Source organism: Musa acuminata, chromosome BXJ2-4 (genome assembly GCF_036884655.1).
Source record: "Musa acuminata AAA Group cultivar baxijiao chromosome BXJ2-4, Cavendish_Baxijiao_AAA, whole genome shotgun sequence".
In the NCBI taxonomy this organism is placed as follows: Eukaryota; Viridiplantae; Streptophyta; class Magnoliopsida; order Zingiberales; family Musaceae; genus Musa; species Musa acuminata.
The window spans coordinates 6,302,355-6,324,842 of record NC_088341.1 but is presented as its reverse complement, the minus strand read 5'-3'; the positions used below and the strand labels follow the sequence as shown (position 1 = coordinate 6,324,842).

The 22,488-nt window shown below is 40.5% G+C and overlaps 3 protein-coding genes and 2 non-coding genes across 5 annotated transcripts; 3 read left to right on the top strand and 2 right to left on the bottom strand.

Moving 5' to 3' along the window:
- Window positions 1–833: 833 nt before the first annotated feature.
- LOC135609710 (uncharacterized) lies at window positions 834–12,608 on the bottom strand. Its single transcript, XM_065103253.1, has 14 exons — window positions 11,995–12,608; window positions 11,807–11,893; window positions 10,083–10,192; window positions 9,898–9,948; window positions 8,248–8,419; window positions 7,816–8,133; window positions 7,481–7,684; window positions 6,918–7,397; window positions 6,605–6,814; window positions 5,632–5,820; window positions 3,779–3,942; window positions 3,034–3,186; window positions 1,953–2,031; window positions 834–1,441 (listed from the first exon to the last, which is right to left on the bottom strand). Exons 1-14 carry the CDS (start codon window positions 12,427–12,429, stop codon window positions 1,004–1,006), a joined length of 3,090 nt encoding a protein of 1,029 aa, XP_064959325.1. The 5' UTR covers window positions 12,430–12,608; the 3' UTR covers window positions 834–1,003.
- Window positions 12,609–14,895: 2,287 nt separating this feature from the next.
- On the top strand, window positions 14,896–14,968 carry TRNAA-AGC (transfer RNA alanine (anticodon AGC)). The gene has a single exon. It is a non-coding gene; the product is annotated as a tRNA-Ala (tRNA).
- An 868-nt stretch (window positions 14,969–15,836) lies between these two features.
- Window positions 15,837–17,742, bottom strand: LOC135608959 (reticulon-like protein B2). Its single transcript, XM_065102040.1, has 5 exons — window positions 17,534–17,742; window positions 16,971–17,151; window positions 16,736–16,877; window positions 16,579–16,648; window positions 15,837–16,490 (listed from the first exon to the last, which is right to left on the bottom strand). The coding sequence occupies exons 1-5, from the start codon at window positions 17,730–17,732 to the stop codon at window positions 16,321–16,323; spliced, it is 762 nt and encodes a 253-aa protein (XP_064958112.1). The 5' UTR covers window positions 17,733–17,742; the 3' UTR covers window positions 15,837–16,320.
- Window positions 17,743–19,944: 2,202 nt separating this feature from the next.
- Window positions 19,945–20,016, top strand: TRNAD-GUC (transfer RNA aspartic acid (anticodon GUC)). Its single transcript has one exon. It is a non-coding gene; the product is annotated as a tRNA-Asp (tRNA).
- A 407-nt stretch (window positions 20,017–20,423) lies between these two features.
- LOC103981610 (probable membrane-associated kinase regulator 2) lies at window positions 20,424–21,983 on the top strand. The gene is made up of 2 exons (XM_009398357.3): window positions 20,424–21,663; window positions 21,751–21,983. The coding sequence occupies exons 1-2, from the start codon at window positions 20,475–20,477 to the stop codon at window positions 21,846–21,848; spliced, it is 1,287 nt and encodes a 428-aa protein (XP_009396632.3). The 5' UTR covers window positions 20,424–20,474; the 3' UTR covers window positions 21,849–21,983.
- The last annotated feature ends 505 nt before the right edge of the window (window positions 21,984–22,488 follow it).

Genomic DNA, 22,488 nt, shown 5'->3' with positions numbered 1-22,488 from the left:
ATCAAACGTATGCATGAGGGGATGAACTCTGTAGTTTGTCGGGCAGGAAATGGGATTGGGTAAAAGAGAGCTTTCTTCAGTCCACTCACTGGTGGGTGCAGGGTTTCTTTAGCTGCCGACTCATTCATCCAAGTATCAAGAACTACGTATATGGCACTGCTTGGTATCTGAGTGAATGATGCGGGAGGTAAACTGGATCCTGTGCTGCCTGTGCTTGGACTGAAGGGAGCTCCCTTCTTTGCATCCTCATGCATGAAAGACTCGGTAGTTGGCTTACGATCACCTGCTCTTCATCTTTGATTTTGCTTGTTCTTTTCCTCTCTTCTTCATTTGGGTTTCTTCTTCTTCAGTTGTTGTGTTCTCGCCGAATGATTCTTTTATGGAGAACTTGTTTACGCTTTGTTGTTTCTACTGTTTTCTTCTTCTGAGTGATTTGTTGTGAGTAACAAATGGCGTAAGTTTGATGCTTAGGTGATCATTATTATGAAGCTTGGAGACTACGTAATAGCATCGTGTCATTGCGAGGGGAAGATTGACCAAATATTAGTCATCATTTTTATCACTTTATATATATATATATATATATATATATATATATATATATATATATATATATATATATATATATATTTCTGCACGTATAGAGTGAATCATTATCACTACAGTGATTGGAAAGCATCAGAATCTTCTAACCATGCCTTCTTTCGATGCAATATCTTATTTGCTTGTGATTCATGTTCTTGTTGACCAAAGAACAGAAGATGGCAAAGACGACACTGCTGAAGAGCACTGCCAGAACAAAAGGTTTCCACAGCAGCCGATTTTTCTGACTCTTGGAAGAAAGAAAGAAATCATGTGAACTGCTAAATGAGGCCAACACTTGGATACATTGCTGTCAAACATCAAAGAAGGAAAAGAAACAATCTCGCATTTGCAGGAAGAAAAAGGAGTAACAAAAAATATGGGCAGGCGTGACCAAATGATGTTTCTCACATCAGAATGATCACCGTCTTCTGGTGGTGTTCACGTTGTCAGCTCCGTCGGGCGGCGGTTTGATGTACTTTCCCAGCGTCTTCTGCCGCGCCCGCTTCTTTATTCTTCGAATCTTATCTTTGCTCTGCTGTTTTCTCCTCTCTTTCTGCTGCTGCCGCATGTTCCGCTCCCGCTCGTACACCCCCCGCCAAACGACCTCACCGGTTTGCGGCCACAGCCATCTCCGGTCAGGGCGATCGGAGTCTGCTTCCTCCGCCCGATCCTCATCCATGCCTTTCAGAGTGGCGTATGAGAACCACCTGATCCACATCTGACCTCTCCTATTCTCCAGCCTGTGCTGCTCCTGCATCGCCCCCGACTCCGGATTTACATATACCATCCTTCGTGCACTATGGTACGCCCACACGTTCGCAAGAAGCTCCAGCAGCCGCGAATAGCATTGTCTGTCCTGTAATATACAGTACCAATAATGTTGGTTTGGAGCTCACAGGCCCTCAAAATCTAATAGAAACTAAGAACTACAGCAGTTTAGTGTTCCCATCCTACATGAACATTATAAAATGCATTATATATTCAGTTATAAATTGCTTGGGTTGCGATAACTTTCAGATGCATGTTCTTAATATTCCAAGTCCATTAGCTTACAAACTATGGTGGAATTCCTACTCATGACCTTGCTATTAACAATCAGGATTTCTATCATGGCATTCTTTTCTTTCTGTCATGAAAATGATAAATAGCAAATGTCACTTTTGAGGTAACAGCACTCAAGATTTACTAGATAGGGAACTTGAAGACAACAATTTGTACTCGAGTGGAACAAGGATATTATGTCAATTACCATTGGAAGGAACATTCATCACTACATTATTATAAGAGACTTCAGCTGCCAAGTAAAGATCCAATAAGATCTAAAATATCACTGAACAAAGATACTGAAGTTAATGAGTGAATAGTACCTTCGACATGCTCAGAAAACAACGCCCGCTCATGTGGTGATCATCATACGCCAGTGCATCCATTTCATCTACAAACATCCTGAAAAGAAAATGGGCAGCTAGAGGTATAGATTGTATGACTGGCAAAATGAGGAAGTCGATATCGCATTTCAGATATACATTGTGACAAGACATATATACCATAGATATTATCTCAAAATCAAAATATTCAATAAAACCTTCGCATGATGACAGATACCACAGATTAGTTGACCACATACAGAAAGCCCACCAAACTTCATAGGAAGCAAATTGAATGTGGATTCTTTTACCACCAATTAGATCTAGCATAAATATCTTACCTCTTCTTAAAATTTTTGATCATCTATTGGAATTGGCATTTGCCAAACCTTGAGTGATTTGCTTCATAATCTCTAATTCCCATAAGTTGGTAGGGTAGCAGTTCGAAAAATCAACAATATTTCTTAGTTGGCATTTCCATTTGAGCATCCACACCATGTAGATCTCTGTTTTTGTTCTGGAATGAGCTTAGATAAATCACTAAAACTAGAATAAATTGTTGCTAGCTCCAGCATAGCCACTAGAACTTTCTAATGAATTGTCTTCTTATGGCAAAGTATTGTTCTTTGTACCTTCCTGTACATATTAGAGAGCTGCTAGTAGTTAGGCTGATCATTTTGTGGCAATGTTCTTCTGATTCCAATAACCCACACAAAATTTGCTACTACCAAAAAGTGTAATGAGAACTTCAAATGTTATTGCATCATGTTGGATTTAAATGGGCCACAAAGATTTGATATGCACCACCATGACTATTCATCTAATGAGTCTGTTGTTTGGTGCCTTCATGCATTGGTACAAACCAGGATGATTAACCTTGTTTGGGTTTGTGATAATCTTGATAAATCAAAATTTTCATTTTCTTTCACTACTAGTGGCCATAAACCATGTAGTCTTCTTTTTCATCAAACATTAATTATTCAATATCATTATAGACATAAAAATTATGCTTCAAGATATGCAAGTAGTTGCTCAACATGTGCTAACCCTATGAAAACCCATCAACATGGATGCATCATACCTTGAAAACATAACAAACTCAAGGAAAGACCTCGTTGGCAAAACCCAGCTGTGCATAACCGACCAGGAATCCCCATCTTTTGGCATCAGAGGCAATGAATTCCAATCAAGTTGTATATTGTACATTCTTCGGAGAACCTCAGCAACAGCAAACCTTCATAAAGTAAAATAAAGGTCTAAAATAAGTTACTGATCGTTCATGAATACACTAAATTTCACAAGGCATCTCCATCATGTCAAGCTTTCTAAACTCCTTCAAGCATAATCCCCAAGAATTATGCATGCAGTGATAAAGAAGAAGTCTTCTTGTAACCAGATGGAATGGTTAAAACTAGCTGCTACCAGGTAAGACTTTGTGCTTTGGATTTTAAATGCCACATCAGTTGCTCAGATGAGACCAGCCACGAGAAGTGAAACTTCCGAAACAAAATAAAAGAATGGAAGATGCATGACCGTATTTAACAAAATCACATTGTTTCAAGTCAACAAAAGTTCATCTTAAGTCTAAAACCCCATAATCTAGGTGTGGAAACCTAGCGTGTTAACTTTGGATATGTATCTTGAACATACTCTATATGTGTAGCTTTCATCATAAAAGTGTGTGAAATCACAGGTTCCTTAACACGCAGTTTATAGTAGCTGGAGAATGATCACTATAAGCTTTTCTTGTTTGCACTAAAGCTTTTTGTATATTGAAATGTATTGACAAGAAAAAGATACAGGAATGACAAAATCATCTGCCTGACCTGCAGTTTCCAGCATTTATGGCATCACAAAAATCCCAAAAATCCAGATGCTGAGGATTTCTTGGATCTTTGTCCAACCGAATCCAGAAGTACAAAGCATCTCCATGCCTTCGTTTTTGAATGGCCTCCAAGAGTTTGGCCTCAGCTTCTTTAGATAAACTGTTCTGTAGATAGAAATAAATACCACAGTTAACCCATTTAACGAAACAATAGTTATGTTGCCGATTATTAGTCTCTACATGTTTCATATGCAATCACAACATCATTTAACCACTGTGTTGAAGGTTTTAGATACAAGTTTTCATATTGAATTTCTAGCCTCCATGCTTCCATAAAAAGAATGAAGCAAAGAAAACCATATTTATCTGCAAATATAAAATAAGTTGGCCAAGAATCAAGAGACAAACTATTGCACTTTCTGCCTGCTACATTTTCCAAAATGAACAATCAAGTAACTGCAAACATATTCAGTGTATGTCATCAAGGCATTCCCCTTCGAAACAGTAAAACAAAAAAAAATGATTAACATATATAGCAACTAATTATATCTATGTTCAGCAGCTTCAGTTAGTTCAATTGGAAAAAGAACATTAAACAATTAGTGATAAACACACTGAAATAAGATTAAAGATTAAAGAAGAGCAGAAAATGGAACAAGAGAAGGTAAGAACAAGCTGCAAGAGTAACAAGTGTGCTACAAGAATGATTTTTGTATGTTGTAACCAGAAGGCAAAATTATGGGAACAAAACAACACTGCATATGGAAAGTAGAAATATAGAACATAATAGTAAAGAAATTGCATGTGACAAATTGGCAACATTGGTGAATCCAAAGCAATGCAACAAAGGAGAAGCCTCAAAAGCCATGGTGTACTACCAACTTAGGTCATTTCAATGCCATAAAAGCTGAGACCAAGGGTTGTTCTACAGCAGTTGCATGCAGTGAAAAATAAGACAATTAGTGCAAAAGATTTACAGACACCTAACAGAAATGCTATTATTCTTGTATACCATGTTATGGCATTCAAACAACCCATATAAGTTATGGAGCACAAGTCATCAGGAGAATATGCCATCTCAGTTTCTCACCATAAAAGCAGTGTCTTGATCTGACTGAACCTCTATCAAAATACTAATAGTAAGCTCATCTGGTCTTATATACCAATAAACCTATCATCAATTCCTGATGTGGGATTAATTGGGGTACTATGGTTTCTCCCTACCTAGGCTTCACATCCTTAGTCAAATCTTAATACATCTACCCAGGCTTCACATCCTTAGTCAAGTCGTAACAAATGGCCCACATGCATTACAAAATAGGTCCATCTAATCTTATTTAGAAAATCAACCATATCCATTCCCTATATGGGACTAATCGAGGTATCACACAACAATTCAATGTTTGTCAATCAATTAAATGTTTATTGTTTATCCAAAAATAAATGATGTTGGTTGTCAAATGAATGGCGTTGATAAGTGTAACAAACCAAAAAACATGGTAGCTTGTACTTGTTGAGAAACAAAAAAAAGGTAGAAAATTTATAACATAACCCAGAAAGCCTTGTCAGCCATCTCATCCTAAATATATGGTCAAGATTAACATGACTTTTTGAGTCTAGTGATTGCTAAAGTTAGGTAAAGAAATTTATACAAGTTATCAAGTTTAGAAATATTCCTACTGTCATAAAGCATCATTAAAAAAAACTACTTTCGAAAGTAGAAACACAAAATTTAACACAACATTGCTATTTGAACAGGAAAAACAGGGATTTTAGCCTTCAACAATAGAGGCATTGCCACAAAAAACACATGGATCTATACAAACTGTAAAATTATTATAAATCAATACAAACCTTCCTAGCTGAAGCTCTCCATGATTGGAAACCAATCCAAGCATTCTTATGTACACGATCAATCCGGTTAGCCAAAGCAAAGAATGCTCCATATTCACCAAGCACATCTCGGTAATATGAATTACTTAAAAGTGGAAGACGAGAAGAAGCATCTATATCATCAGCTCCAGGTCTTCGTCCTTTAGAGGACTATTAAATAACAATATTTCATGGTTAGCAGGAAAGATCAGTAAATAGCCAGTCATAATGACAATAAGAACTGTTTAATTGTTAAACATAAGAATTCTCATACTGATAGGCACGTGCTGGCATGGATCAAGACATACCATGCCAGACAGGTACTGAACAAGTTATGTCGACATATGTCAGCGGTGCTAACATATGACTAGGCTAGATTTGGTTTGACAAAGCACAGAATCATACTTATGCTGATAAGGTAACAACCAAACTCCCTTGCCCAGAAACAATGGTCATTGGATAAGAGTACAATCATCAAAAGAAGCTTCTTGTGGTATCCTTTGAATGCCTAATAATGTATGCAGCATAACCGAACAAGAAGAGCAGACCAACCTACTAAGTACTCAGTAAACTAGATATTATCTATATTTCAACAAATTATCTAACTTTTTGCCTAGACATGATTCCCTCAATTTTTACATGTTCAGTAACTTCTGAAAGAATGTAAAGTTTCCACAATTCGTAGGCATAAGATTAGAATTTTGAAACATATGATCACCTGCTTTGGCTAAGACCAGTATCTAACATATGGTTGCAAGTCATCAGTGTAATCACCAGCCAGCTTTTTTTCTTGTAATTAATTGAGACAGAGATGGCAAGGTGGCTATATATCTTTTCTTCATAAACTACTTTCAGTAATCGTTGTCACTTTTCTTTATGATCATTATGGAATGACGTATTGATATGATGTTTTGATAACAAATTTGTCATAATATAAGATTTTTCAACGACTTACTAAGCCAACTCCACGATAGAGCGAGGTTTGGTGCAGGAAAGGCCAAGCCCCTTCACCAAAATAAGGTTCATATACACACAGGAGCTGACCTGTCCGCTCAAGCTCTCTTTCATCTCTCTCATGCAATTCATTTCTTGCTCTGTCAGCTCTTTTAGAACTCCTATAGACTTCCTCCCATGTTCCATGAGGCTGATCACTCCTATCCTTCAACTGCATCGAGTTTCAACAGAATATGCTCTGAGGAAAAGTGGTTAAAAGAAAGTCAATACAAATTGTTAAACGATAGTGAAATGTAACAACCCTACTTTCTCACCTCTTCTTCTTCTATTCGCCTTTTAGCATTCATCATCTCTATGATTTTCTCTTCCTCCCAGGCTATCGAGGAAAATGCTTCATCGAAATTTGCAGAAGTATTACCAGAATTTCTTTGATTGAACTGCTCCTCAACTTTGTCTAACATTTTATATCTTTTAAAGCTTCCGTTCAGATTATCCATGCCTCTAATATTCAAAAAAAGATCCCATTGCCATTCCTCTCTTAGTTTCACAGGTATCTCTTCAATAGGCTTAGGAGGTGCAATTTCTGATGGAAACTTGACAACCATTTCTAGCAATGAAACATAGCCTTGGATCGTTTCAGTTGCCATTAAGTTTCTGGCATGCCTTTTCCCGTCTGATGCAACTTGCTGAGCAGATAGAGACAATTTTCCATTTGAAACTACTTCAAGCAAAATCTTACTCAGTGTGTCAACTTTCTCTTTAGAAAAAAGATATGCATTCATCCCATTGACAACCTAAGCCATAAACAACGCAGTCATTCATTATGAATACGATGCAAGAACTGGCAAAACAAAGAGGTATTTAGACATCTACATACATATTTGCTAATCATGACAAGGTCTGGAGCAACAACCAACTTTCCTAGACTCAGAGCTTGCATAAGAATATTAGGAAAGAATTGCTCCTCAAGAAATGATCCATATATTACAATATCTGCTATGTCCATAAAGTTGTTCATGTCTTGATCAACTATAATATTTTCCACAATGCTGTTTGGAAAGCCAACCTTCTGGGCAATTGCCTGAAATTATTCATAGGACAATGACATTAAAGAATAGAAATTGAAAAGAAAAAAAAAAGGATCCAGAAACAAGGAGCAAGCTCAGGAACATTGGAGCAAGGATGAATGATGGCTTTAAGAAAGAACATTACCTCCAAAGCAGTCCTGCTTGCAGCAGTCAAATTGGGACTCAAAATGCCAATTTTTAGAGAAGAAAAAGAAGTATTCACATATGGAAGCTGCTGGAGCAGTGGTGTTAGTGCTTCCAGGATCAATGCATGATCTAGTAACATACCACTATATGAAAATTGACTGCTGACAATAGCAATGACAAAGTCCTCTGGTCCATAACCCATATTTTCTTTTAAATTATGGTGTTTCTGTTTAGCTGAGCTATCTGCCTCCCATGCTTCAGCAGGAGAACCAGGAATAACCAGAAAGTTATCAACATCAAATTCTGAATACATCATCTGAAGAACAGAAAAAAGATTGATAAACATTATAATACAAATCTACCAAGTTATATCTGAGCCCTGTGTGGATCAATATCAGTGAAAAGATTCAGCATGACAAGAACATATTACCGGCATTATATACATTGGAAACACTACAACGGTAGCTCTACTAAAAGCTTGCTTCCAGTCACTCAAAAGCTGAACCTGACCATTTGCAGCATATTTATTTAGATGAAGGGCCAGAGACCTTTCATGGATGGTCCAGATTACAGGTACATTTTTAAAAGGCTCCTGCAAAAGACTGTAAGCCAACATGAATATATCACCTTGAAAGAAATATAAGCACTTTTCTGATTTAGATTTCTATTAGCAACATATGAACAATATTTAACAGTACATTTATTTCATTTTTTCTTACTCCTTTCAAGTTTGATGGAGTCTATTCCAGATGCATTAATGAAGCATACGATCCTTCTATTTTGGAAATAGCTCCATTAGAGCAAGGAGCCAGCCGTGAGGAAGCATGTACAGTGCCAGTGGCATGGAAGATCAAGGTGAATTTGCCTGCAGCAAGATAAGCAACTCCACTTATGACCTCCAAGATCACACCACTAGATTGATGATGGATGAGACCCCAATCTTGAGACCTACCAGTTAAAAGGCCAAGAGCTCCTCTGTTCCTTTACCCTCTACCTACGCTGCTGGCTGTGGGCACTGCGACTGCAGCTAGCTAGAAGAAGCAAAGGAAGAGCGAGAGAGGCAGAGGTCCATAATGGAAAGGGGAAGGAGGAAAAGAGAGACAAAGTAGGAAAGAGGATGAGCAACAAAGTGGCGGAGGTAAATAGATTTCGGGCTGCACGAATGGTAACATAGCATGGATGCTATAAGTAATTTAACCATTCAACCTATCAAGATCAACAGTGGATAAGGATAGTTCTCATAGCTATTCGGTTTATCATCAACAACTCAAGTTTGTCAACCTGTTAAATTGAAAGCAAAGTCAGGAGGTGTGTTTTTAACAGACCGAAACTGACATTAACTGGACCAATGACGGAAACCAAGCTAAATCAAACCGAACTCAATTTGGTTCAATTTTTTGGGTTTTCTTGGTTTGAATTATCAGCCATACCACAGAGAATAAAAACAAGGTAGAAAATAAGAATTCAGATTTTTTTAATGTCTAGTTAGAAAGTAAAACCCAGCAGGCCTTTATAAGGTGCAAGTATGGGGCCTATGGGCTACACCATATATTTTGATTTGGGATACATGGAGAATAAGACTAGTTGGTTCATTGTTTTGGGTCCTGGTTCATATTAAAATTACTCACTTGCTACTTTGGGCAAAATATATTGGTGACTAATACATCTACTAAAAGATACAAAGTAAAAGAGTTAAACTACTTGCTTTTATCTTTTAGTGTTTTATTGTCTAAGCTTATTTTGTGCAATTCAAGAGTTAGAATGTACAAGGGCTTCATTTCCTTTGGTTAATAGTTAGTAAATTTACATCTATAGAATTCAATTTCAACATTTAAAATCAATTACAATGGTAATAACTAATAACTTGAAAATATAAAAACATCATATAAGCATGCCAAACATAATATACACAGGTACAGTGAACAATATCTCTGACAGTAACTAGTTTAGCATCCATATAGAACCAAAAAAATGAATTTTCACTGAAATCTCAAACCAAACACAACAAACTACACTGAAGAATCTGCATGTTAAGTCATTAAAGTGAAAATAGAATTAGAATTATGGAAGATGAGTTTACCATGAAATCAAAGGCCTTGAGTCCAGAGAACTCACAAGAATACCATTATAGCTGCAGAAAGAATGTGAAAAACCCAATCAGAAAGCAATTTATCAAGAAATTAATAATGTTTCTATCAGAAGACACTTAAGCACATTAAGAAAGTAAATATATAATATTTTAACTAGGTCAACTTTGTCACTTACTCTAACCAATCTATGGTGATTTCTCGTTTTGTTGTTATAGGCAGGATGCAAACAGATACCCCTATAGTCTGCCAAACAGAATGAACAGGACCATCTTCAAATGAGAAGACCTGCAACATATGAAATATTTTGTCAGAATGACATGAAAACTAATTTGACCAATCAGTACGATATTCCACATTAGTAGTAGATCATCTTCCCAGTGAATGACATGAAAACTAATTTGACTAATCAGCACAATATTCCACATTAGTAAATCATCATCCTAGTGGATAAAAGAGTCAACTGAATCATGGAAGAACAAAGAACTTCATAGAACATGTTCTGAAGCCCCACAATGAGCACAATCCTCCACTATGTAGACAAATTTTCCAATAAAAGCCCTCCAAAAGGATTTTAAAGAATAGGAAAAGCTTGTAAAATGAAGCATGAAAATACATTAAATCACTCTCTATCAAGTTGCACTAGGATCATTTTACACGTGTCACAACCCGGGCCCGATAGACTAATTGCCCTATCAACTTCGTTGAACCCAAACCACTGAAAGTTGATACCAGTACACCCTCCACGCCATGACAGGTCCTCTTGACTCCATCTATGGGTAGCTTTTTTCTGCTTGAGCTCTCTCACCAGCCCCAATACTCGGTCGATTATGATACCAAATGTCACGACCCGGGTCTGGTAGACTAATTAACCTATCAACTTCGTTGAACCGAAACCACTGGTCAAAATGCTTAAGCTGAGGTTGATAATAGTACACTTATTAAACTCTTATGAGCCAATCTTAACCTTGCTCACTTCCAATATAGGACTAATCGAAGAGTTACAACATGGGTTTCCATCTATGAGTTCCATATTCATAGCTCAAGTTACTTTTAATGGGATGGACACCTATGCATTTGTGACGTTTAACATGTAACCTGAAGCTTCCAACTTAGCAGTTGAAGTCACATATCATATTTATATATATAGGAAAAAAAATTAAAAAAGAGAATATTTCACATGGCGTAATATGTTTTTCTATGAAACAGATCATTTGAAAGGCCAGCTACAACTTGCAATGGTGCATTGAACTTTGAGAAGATTGAACCATGCAATCAAAACCTAATTGTATTCACTAGATTTCAAAATAATTTATTTTATGAATTTTTAGCTATAACTGAACAAGTCAAGTAATTGTTTTTCATTTACCCAGGAAAAGCGAAACTATTTACATGCTGAAAACTGCAGATGGCTCAGTAAATTTGACTCAGCTATGGGTTTCATTTTATAAGGTTTAATTTGTTGTACTAAACCTGAGGCTTCTCTGCCACCAGATCTTTACAGTAGAAGTCATATCTTATATTGTCTGTAACGTGTGTATATATAGGGGGGGAAACGTAAAAAGAGAACACTTCACGAGGCTTAACATATATCTCCATGAAACAGCTCCTTAGGGAAAGCCAGCTAAAACATGCAATCGGAATTGAACATCGAGAAAATTGAATCATTCAAACCGAACCTAATTATATTTTTACCAGATCAAAAAATCGTTTTTATTGAATTTTTAGCTAAAACCGAACAGGTCAAGCAATTATTTTGTCATTTTCCCAAAAAACCAAAACTGCGGATGAATCAGTAGATTCGACTTCAAACTCAACTGCAGTCACTTCATCTACAAGCCAATGAAATAAACATCAATCTTTTACTACCGAAATGCAGCATCAATCGCTTTCGAAACTGACCTCAACATCATAACCGATCTCCTTGAGGACGCTTGCAATGCTGACCATCTGCAGCTGCATGGCATCGGGGAGCAGATCCGGGAACACCTGCGCACCAAAAAAAAGAACGGAAACCCACCGCCATGAGACACCCACCCATCAGCAACACCGCGGAACCAATATAACTAGCACAAAGAACCGAGAACCACCAGCGCAAGCAGCGGCTTCCGGAGCCCGAACCGCCGCGGTGGTCTGCCCCCGAAAGCCCCGGAGGCCGACGAATTCGCCTCCCGGCTCTCCCTCTCCCACCTCTCCAGCAGCTTTGTGGGCACGAAGCGGATCCCTTCCCCGAAGTCCAACCCCTGGATCTGGGCCAGTCCCCCGCCGCCGGCGTCCCTCCCTCCGCCGGGCCGCTCGACGGCGGACCCCGGGAGGAAGGCCTGGAAGAGCGCGATGACGAGTAGGAAGGCGGCGACGGTGAGGACCCACTGGACGTATCCGACCTTCTCGGAGAAGAGGAAGCGGGCGAGGCGGGATCGAGCGCGGTGGAGGGAGGACCGGCCGGCGGCGGGGGGCGGGGAGGAGCGGAGGAGGGGGCTCCGCTTCGGCGGAGCTCCTACTACGGCCGCCTCAAGGGAACCCATTCTACTGGAGAAGCATGGAGGAGGAATTGAGCTTTAAGAGTAGCGGTAGTTAGTGAAGGCTTCGTACGGCGCCGGAAGCCATGAAGGGAAAGAACAGGTCGGGAAGAGTAGCGTAGCATTCGAGCAGAGTCGGAAAGAGTGGAGGAGCGCTCACTGTGGGCGAACATGGGAATAAGGGAAAGGCTGGTGGGGTAATCGGACGAAGGATAGCGACGCGGAGGGCTACGCGGATGATCCGTAACCGTACATCCGTTGTCGGGAGCTGGGTGATGTGATGACAGCTCCCTTCGTCTTTGGAATAGGAGGGATTTCTCATGAAAAGTAATAATTTACCACAACACCCCTATCTTCATTTTGACCTTTTGCCCTCCGATAGAATTATATCTACGAAGATACCCCTGAAGCGCTCGATGCCACGTTGATGGCGTCCGAGTACGTACACGTGTAGCATCATAATTTTCTCAAATAAAAATATATTTTGTTAATTTCTCTCAATAATTATATTATATCCTATTTTTATATTATATAATAGTATTTTTAGTAATACTAAAAAATATTATGTTAAAGATATTATAATATAGTGTAAATAAATATAATTTAAATTAAAAAAATACTGTAGTGTAAAAAAATATTGTAACTGATTCTATGGATCGGTCCAAAAAAAGAAAAAGAAATTTAAAGTGTTAGAAAACAAAGAATGTTGTTATGAAATTCTGAAAAGTGCTTTTTTTTTCCGGAAAGGGATTATTTCGGAGAAACTTTCAGTTAGAGGGCATCATCGTCATTAACTCTGCTTTATCTTTGTGGCATTAATGTGACGTCGCTTGGTCGGCTCAAAGGGCAGAACTAATCGACGTTCCTTTCAGAAATAGAAGCTCACGCGTGCTATCCGAACTGCTACGCTACATCGAAACCTCCCTTAAAAAGATTTACTTATGCCTCTAAATACGACGGATTTGTTTTGACGTGAATTCTTATGGCGAGACAGTAATACGTCGTGCATTAAGTTTCGCGGTGATGGATGGACGGATGCGAGTAAACTGGAGGGACCAAAAGGAAAAAAGACATGCCGAGGACTCATCCCATGTGATGGGCGCCACCCCATGTCTCACGAGATCTCCCCATCACATTGAACGTGGACCCCACTCAAAGCCAGACATTATATACGTATGAGTACCTAATGTTTTGACGGTCAGATGGAAAGAATAAGATAATGAATCTACCTGCTGCGATGTAGCCTTCGTTCTGCAAGGACAGTAGTATCTTATTATCAAAGGTCTGTGTCGATCTGATCAGTAGCTATTCAGAAACTTGTTGGCTTGCGAGGAAGATCGAAATGCCAGATGTTGAAGACGATGCCTCACCTACCGATAACGTCCGCCAAGTGGTACCGATGGGCGGTGTTGTGGACACAATGTTACCCTGTCATGCATTGTAGGGACGCCACATTAAACAGGATGACACCGAGAGGCTGGCGATCGAAGAAGCTTTCGTGGTCGACGCCCACAACAGTGGGGTAAGTGCCGAGCGGTGCTTCCATGGATGGACAGTGCAGAGCGGCAGCATCCATGTTCTTCCAGCTTGGCAGCGCCCAGCGCTATAAAAATGGTTTTGATAGTGCTGTAAACAGTATATTTGCATTTGTGGTGGGAGAGTGAAGGCATTGATGCTTTGAGCGATTCCTTGCGGGATTCGCCCTGCAGCTTTACATGGATGCGTGCGAGCTTATATTAATGCAGAGTGAGTGTATTCTCACAAGTGGGACATGCCTCTGGGCTCACCTCTTTAAAGCCTCCAGCCTGACGAGTGAAGTCCAGATCTCTGCGTTTGTTCGGAAAGCACGTATAAAACTAAGCAGCGTCGTCTGTGGTCAGATCGAATCCATTATTTTATGTATTTGTTATAGCATATTTTAATTCACACTGATCATCTTATCATTCGAACAAAGACTTAGATGGAGAACCAGAAATGCACCTTAAAGCTACAAGAGAGTACGGATTGAAACCAGATGATGGAGAGTACGGATCAGGAATATAGCATGGCTTGGAGAAGCTGAACAGGGGCGAGCTGGCAGAGCCATCCAACAAAGAAGAACGCTGTCTCTGTGGCTCTGGTTCGACTCTCCTCTTCTTGGCACCGCCAGCGGCCAATCCAGCAGTCGGAGTCAAGGCAGAGCAGAGGCAGCCGCCACCCTGAAAGCAAGTGCTGGAGCGAAGATAGCAGTAGGAACGATTGTCCTCTTCGGGGAAATGAGGAGGCCCGGAGGACTCATCGGAGACCATGGACAGGTCCTCCTCCTCCTCTTCTTCAGAGGGACCACCTTTGCCCCGGACGAGAGGCTGTGGTCACTCACCAAAGGACTAGTCTCAGTAGTCAGTCCAACCAAATCGACATTTGCTGCTGCGATAGGGCTAATTACTATATTTAAAATTAATATATAGCATGAAATTAGAAGGAGACTCATTCGGGGATGTAGCTCAGATGGTAGAGCGCTCGCTTAGCATGCGAGAGGTACGGGGATCGATACCCCGCATCTCCATTTTTTTTTTTTTTTTATTTCTGAAAACAAAAAACTGTTTTAAAAAAAGTGGCACAACAATATAAAAAACCACTAATACAAAATATATAGACATTAAAGCAATAAACCACATGTGTGTTTTATTCCACTCTAATTAGATATAATTTTGGTAAACAATAATTCAACAATATAGGAAATATAATAATTTTAGTAAAATGATATTTCAACAAATTTGAAAAGCTAACAATTATTTACAGTAAAATAAATTGAAATATATATTTTTTTTACAAAGAGTAAGTGACAGAGCCAAAAGATTCGAGCTTATAAATTATCAAAATCTTTACCAACTAAACTAGTTGATATTTTTAAAATAAAAAATATTATTATTATTATTATTATTATTATATTTGTCATAATATCATGCTAAGTACATGTAAAAAAAATATAAAAGTTCATACAACCATTTTTTGTTTCCATGATGAAAAATATACTTTAAAAAATAAAAAAGAATCTCCTAAAGATCTTGAAAAATAGGGATTTTTTTCAGAACGTATATGAAATTGCAATTTTCCAAGATATATGTAACAACAACACCTAACTCATCTTTATTGTATGTATGGCATGATGATTGACAAAGTTTAACATACAAAAGAAACAAACAGATATACAATTTTGAAATGTGCAATACATGAAAAGAAATTCACATAATTTTATAAGGTAAACAACACAACATTGTGTAGATTTATTCGAGTAATCATCAAAAGGTCATTTCAACTCTCACCTCACTCATCTCACACCATACACAGACTATAATTCACAATGATAACAAGATCCATCTAAGACCAACCCACATCCATTTTATAAGCTGCTTTCTGACCTGATCAATCATTCCATCTCCTGCCATTGCTATGCTTGCATCTCTGATCCAGCATAAGTACACTATTATCGCCATAATACATCAAGTAATTCTCAGCTTCCATGCATCTGGGATTATTTGCGCAATCTTTCCATCCATGAAGCAATTGGACAACCAGTTGTTCCTGGTAGTTCATTGTAGCAAGACACATAGTTCATCCAACTTTAACATATACTAGAATAGGAACAACTCCATGACAGCTTACAGAAATACTAACTATATCAGATGATTCATAAGATCACCATTGGTATAAAACAGCTCTTAACCATGGTATAATAAGTACCAACTTAACTTAGATCCACATCGTAAAACTCGGGGTGTCCATGGACATCTACTTAAGAACTCAAAAAGTGAGAGTTGCAAGCAAAATGGATAAGCAGACACTGCAACAATTGAAGCACCACTCAGTAGCAAATGAATTGCCAGGATCAACTGCAACCACACAATACCTTCTTCTTTATTGGAACTTTTTATCCTTCAGAGGCCCCATTGGAATCTTGCTCAAGTATTTTACGTGAATCACAACATAGTGCTTCTTGAACTCTGCCTCTGCCTTCTCTGCAAATGCATCAACCCTGTCCTCATATTTCTCATACAGAACAGGAACCGTGTACAGTGCGACAAATGCTGTTCCCGATACACAAGGATGTTAAAAGTCTAAAGATGCAGAAAAAAGGATAAAAACACTCATGAGCTATCACAAAATTTAGATTACCTATGTAAAATAACATCAAGAAACTGCAGCAATTGGCAATGATCGATAGAACCCACAATGCAGCAGCAGCCTAAAATCAAAGCACAAGCCATTAGAGACCCAAAACAATGCACCAAAACTATCAAACGTCTTGGACAGAATACAATAAGCAGCATACAGCAAGAAACTTCTTCAGGTCACGCCCTGATGCGATGTCCCTCAGTGCAACCAAGCCCCGGTTGATCACGTATCGAAGTGAAAGCACAACGTTCAGAGCTAGATCCTCAGAAATGCTCACCTCGGGAACGTGTGGCCGCGACCTGCCAAAGAAAGCACGAATAGTAGTGGAGCCATTGGAGATAAGGGAAAAAACAGTACAGAGCAACATGAATCACAGAGATAGATAAGCTCACTTGCTGATGAAAGTGGTCGCATTGCACCAGAGGAAAATAATGGCCAGAGAGAGGATGAGCCCATGGCACACCAGGGTGATCAAGTGGTACTCCATCAACTCGAAGAAGACCCAGATAGCCGTCACCGCACCAAACGTCGAGGCGGATACCTTCTTGTTCCTCCATAGGAAAACATCAGCAGCTGCTCAAGATTGTTCATCGGATCATCGGAGTCGATACGACAAAGAGACGAATCTAAATCTAAAGTTTACTTCTCAAGCTAAAAGCTACTAATCAATCAAGACAACCCACATAGTTCGATTCGATAAAGTTTGCAGGACCTGATAAACCAAGCATAAATCGAGGTCAATAAGGTTCCTTGGGCCGAATTAGGGCTTACATACTATAAAAAAGATGCAACTTTTCTCGTAAAAAGATTGACGAACCAAAGAGATACAGTTGATTCGCATCAAGACTACCCAAATTACTCGGAACAAATGATCGAGGCTAAAGCAATCAAGAAAATATATCCGATGAGAATCCAAGCAAGATAATTAAATGAAGAAAGCACAAGGAGCTCGTACGTTTCCCGCCACCCAAGACCTTATGGACCGGCTTCTCGCGGCCGAATAGCCGGTAGATCTTGGCCTTGACGGCCTCGGCGGCGGCAGACGGTCCCCTCGAAGATTTTTCATCGTCCGAATCCACCACCGACGAAGAGTGTCGTCCGTGGAACTTCTCCGTGATCTTCTCCAGCAACGATTCCTCCCTGTGCTCCGCCATCTCTCTCTCGCTCCCCGTGCGGGAAGCAGGGGGTGATCGGCGGCTCTTAAGCAGGTATTAAGGGGCCCGGGCCACGGAGACGCGATCACGACCGTCGAATCGGGCGCTGCTCGGTTTGATTAACGGGCAATATGGAAATATGTTGATTGATAGGGGCAACATTGTCCAAAAAGAGTTGAACGGCTGTTAGTTTGACGGCGACGTCGACGGTGATTTGTTCGGAGAGGGCTGTGACGCCCGTCCGGACGGCGACGTTAGTTTCCCGTTGCCTTTTTCTGTTTGTACTGGCCCGCACGCCCACCTCACGTGCCGTTGTGGTAGATAAAACGCGTAGGTAAGCCGGTAAGAGAGGCCGATGGCACGCGGTAAGTCATTGGTGGGACCCGAGGCGACACGGGAAAGAGAGGTTCGAGAGAGGGCAAAAGCGGGATCTCGTGCATCTTTCGAGTTCGTTTTTGTTCCCGCCCTTTTGTGCTGCTCGTTTGAACCCGCGAATGCTTCGATTATATACGAGTTTTTTGTTCCTAAAGCTAAACAATATTGTTAATTCAGATATTGGTGGTAAAACCTTCTTACTATGAATTATATGTGAGTTTTTGTTCATAAGGATAAAAAAATATTATTTATTAATTATTGTAAGTCATCGATATTGATTCGAAATCAATTATATTTTTATTTTATGTTTGTCTCATAGTGAAATATATTAGACAAAATGAACGTCAATATTACAAGAGCTATTGTTAAGGCTGAACAACAACATGGAGGCTATAGTTGCATCGTATAAAATCCTTCGTAGGATAAAACAATAAATCAATATAATTAAGTAATAATAATACAATCTCGAACAAGTGGTTCACAACACTAATACGAATCAACTCAACTTAAAATATTATTTTAATAATTAAATAATTAAATTAATAGTTTGATAAAAGTTATATTGTGTCGTGATCCTAATCGATGATATAAGGATTATGACACATTGAATGCTATTGGCGCCTGACTAACATCTCATTGTCATGTGACTAACACTCTATTGTTATTTAGATGGCATGGTAATGCCTTAAATTTTTTAAGTTTGATGGTACGTGATTACATCTATGATCGAAGGAAGCATGTATGTGATTACTGTCTCACTATAAAAAAAATCCTTCAAATACATCCTCTTATATCTTAATCTTTTGAACACTTAGACTCGTAACTTAAATCGGATCTTTTAATCCTTCATTGACTCAAGCATTTGACATTGTTGGATATGCTCCCAATATAATTTTTTATAAGATTCATTATCGAACTCATTCACCTTCTAGAATAGAGTTTATGATAGATTCAGACTCAAACAATCAAACATAAAGTTTTTTTTTTTCTTAGACAAGATAAAACTTTAATAAGCGTGATATCTCCAAAATTTACAACCAAACATAAAGTTTTTTTTTCCTTGCGATAAGATAAAAGTTGAATGTACGATATCTCCAAAATTTACATTTTACGTGTACATATAATAATACTCCATACATGTAAATATTTCATATACGTAACTGCCCTCGACATCCAGGGAAAGATCTTCTATCGTCGACAGTGACGTTCTATGAACATGTCATCGACACATCACATCTGAAATCAAATAATAAGGTTTATAATGTTTAGAAACCAAGGACAGATGTATTGATTTCATTATTAGAAACGATGAGGATGTTACTGTACTTGCAAGCTGTAGTTTTACTTTTGATAGGAATCGATTAGCATGTGGAAACAAAGGCTGTCAATGATGTCTCTTATTTTTAGTTTTCTTAATTGATATCATTTTTTTTATTATCATAAAAATGTTGACATCGTCGTCTCTTTCTCTCTTTGTGACGACGATGACATTCCTTCGGAGTGAAATTATTTATGGCAACAGTAACGCTCTCTATCGCTCCTATCCTATCGTAGCTATCTCCTTCCCTTACGTGAGATCTTATCGTTTTTGCTTGACCTAACCTACTTCGATGGTCTCTACCGAGAAATATTTAAGATATTAAAAAATAATAAATATATCAAATGAGAAAATTAAAAATAAAATATCAATCATCCCCCAAAAAAAATCTAAAAGGAGTGCAACAAAATAAATTTCTTGACCTGAAAAAAAAAAAACTTTTTATTTTTTGGTGGTTGGGAGTGTAAATAAATGTAAATATTTTTATAAATAAGTTTATTATATTCGACTTATCATTGAGTCGTTGTAGTATAGTGGTGAGTATTCCCGCCTGTCACGCGGGTGACCCGGGTTCGATCCCCGGCAACGGCGGATTGATTTTTACCTCGTGCTTTCGTTATTGCTATTATTATTTTTGGCTCGACGAGCAGAGAAAGAACACATCGTCGAGATCACATTCTGACCTCATGCGAATGCTTACTGCAGAAGAGAAGGCGAAAGACCGGAAGATGGTAGCAGGTCGACTTTCCGGGGGTTGTCGTGGAACCAAGTCGTCACATCAAGATCACATGCCATCGTCTTCCATGGATCGAAGCTGGTGGGAGTGATCCAGTAGCGTCGTACCCATTGTTCTGGTGGATCCTGTTCCTGTTTTCTGCACTGAGAAGGACGGTCAACCTCGTGCAACCTCCTATCTCATCGATTCCAAAGACTTCTTGGAATCATGTAGCATGAACGCGAGACAGTATCCTAACCCTGTCCGTGGACTTTCGGGGGTGGCCGCCTCTCCCTGTCCTCACGATCGACCACTCACTCACTGGAGGAAAAGTATGATACAGCTTAGTTACCTTCTTTACTGTAGTCCGAGGAGTCTTTTAGGTGGCGCAGGCTACTGGCGGAAGCCGAGAAAAGGTTCCGATCGTTTCGTCCTCATCGTTGATTCGAATCTATGGTGCCACTGCCGCCGCTGCTGTGGAGCGAGGGCGCTCTTTGAAGTTGCCTCCCGCTCCTCGTCTGGCGGTCCCACCTTAAAGCACGCCATGGAGCTCTTCAGGCTGCTCGCACATGGTGGTAAACACGGTGGCGGCGCGCCCTCCTCGGCTACTAGGCCTGCCGCCACCGCGGACCTTTGCCCGGACAACGACGACGGACCCTTCTTCGACCTCGACCTCGCCCTGCCACTGCGGGAAGACGCGGACCTCCATCGGGAGAACCGGCAGTCCTCCATCGACGCGGATTCGGAGGACGACGACGGTGGCAGTCACCTCTGCGACCCGGTCCTGTCGCTCTACCCCTCCGACGGCCTCTTCTTAAAGGGTCGCCTCCTCCCGCTCGAGCCGTCTTCCCTGGGGGTCTTCTCCGCCTCCGCGCTGCCCAAGTCGACCAAGTCACAGGTTCCCGCTTTCCTCCTCAAATCCGCCGCCAGAGTTCGCGCCTTTAAGCTGGGCTTTCACAGGAGATCGAAGTCGGCCTCGCCGGAGCTCAACCCCGCCGCCTCCCCCGTTACTACCTCCACCTCGCCGAAGCAAAAGCATCACAACGACATCCACGTCAAAGCCAAAGCGGAGGAGGCGCCGCCGGTGTCGCTCTTCGCCAGAGAAAACATCTCAAGAAGCTCCAGCAGCCGCAGCTCGGCCCAGATTCGCATCGACGGCGCTTTACCTGCGTCGGACGAGAAAAAGCTCCCCTGGGACGTGCTCCAAAGGTGTCTTGACAAGCTTAAGCCGCTTTACACCAGGATCTCGAAGCGCCGGTTCTCCGAGTCGCTGCGGCCTGTCGGGAAGGGCGCAGAGGCGGGCGGAGAAGACCGGCAGAGAGTGGCAGAGTCAATTGCGAGCAGCTTTAACGGGCCACTTAAGTCGCAAGACGGGTATACACTGGCGGGGCATAAGGTTGTTAGCAGACGATTGAGGAAGAGCCGGTCGGCTTCGGCTGCCGGGAGGCAGGATGACTTCCTCATGGAGCAGCAGGACGGGATCCAGAGCGCCATCGCTCACTGCAAGCGCTCATTCAACAGAGGTACGTACGATAGCTTCCGAGTCCGTGCTACAGTACGTCTATATCTTCCATCTCAATCAAGGACGGCCGTGTCAACTCGGTTTGCAGGGACCGACTCGCCGCTGACGCGGTCGAGGAGCGATTCCGGCAACGGGAGATCGCTGGAATCAAGCAGCAGCAGCAGCAGCAACAGTAGCACCACTTGACCGTCGTCCATGCGGAGACCAAAACGCATGAACGAAGGAAATTTAAGGAAAGAAGAAGATGATTGGATAGTGTTGTCGTTAGGCAGAGCTCTTTCTGCTTTCTTGTAATTAGATCAGCATGCAACATCGTCTCATCGCAATTTAGTCTCGGTTCCTTTTGTGTCGACTCTCTCTCTCTCTCTCTCCCTCCTCTTTCAGGGACGAGAAGTAGAGACAGAGAGAGGGTATTCATACTGTGATTTCGCGGACAGTGGTAGCAGCGAATCCAATGCTCCTCCTTTTGGAAGTGCTCGGTTCAAGACCTGCTTCTTGTGAGCCTTCAGCAGGTAAGACAGTATTAGAACCCTGTGAGGATTCCCAGGTCAGGTGGTCACAGCAGCTTTGTTTGAGCATGTAGATAATGTTAGTTCATCAGGTTTGATGTCTTCTGGAACAAAGCGTTCGCCAAGATCTTCCAGCATAGGATTCGAGTTCCAACAAAAACATAGTAGTTTCGTGATTGACTGCTTGATTTCACGGCAATGGTTCCTTACATTGACTTGCATGGCTTTGGTGCTATAAAAAGAAAGGGTGACCCTTTTTGCGAAGAGGAGAAAAAGCGAAAAGAGTATAGTGCATAACTATAGACCATTGAATTGCT

Excerpts from the sequence above, each read along its gene's own strand:
- LOC135609710 (XM_065103253.1), bottom strand. The coding sequence starts at position 12,429 with ATGGGTTCCCTTGAGGCGGCCGTAGTAGGAGCTCCGCCGAAGCGGAGC. Across the intron at positions 8,420-9,897 it reads TCAAGGCCTTTGATTTCATG|TCTTTTGCAGGAGCCTTTTA; the intron begins GTAAACTCATCT and ends GTTGGCTTACAG. Across the intron at positions 7,398-7,480 it reads TTGTCATGATTAGCAAATAT|GTTGTCAATGGGATGAATGC; the intron begins GTATGTAGATGT and ends TTTATGGCTTAG.
- LOC135608959 (XM_065102040.1), bottom strand. The coding sequence starts at position 17,732 with ATGGCGGAGCACAGGGAGGAATCGTTGCTGGAGAAGATCACGGAGAAG. Across the intron at positions 17,152-17,533 it reads GGTCTTGGGTGGCGGGAAAC|CTGCTGATGTTTTCCTATGG; the intron begins GTACGAGCTCCT and ends AATCTTGAGCAG. Across the intron at positions 16,878-16,970 it reads GCGACCACTTTCATCAGCAA|GTCGCGGCCACACGTTCCCG; the intron begins GTGAGCTTATCT and ends TTTCTTTGGCAG.
- LOC103981610 (XM_009398357.3), top strand. The coding sequence starts at position 20,475 with ATGATACAGCTTAGTTACCTTCTTTACTGTAGTCCGAGGAGTCTTTTA. Across the intron at positions 21,664-21,750 it reads CAAGCGCTCATTCAACAGAG|GGACCGACTCGCCGCTGACG; the intron begins GTACGTACGATA and ends CTCGGTTTGCAG.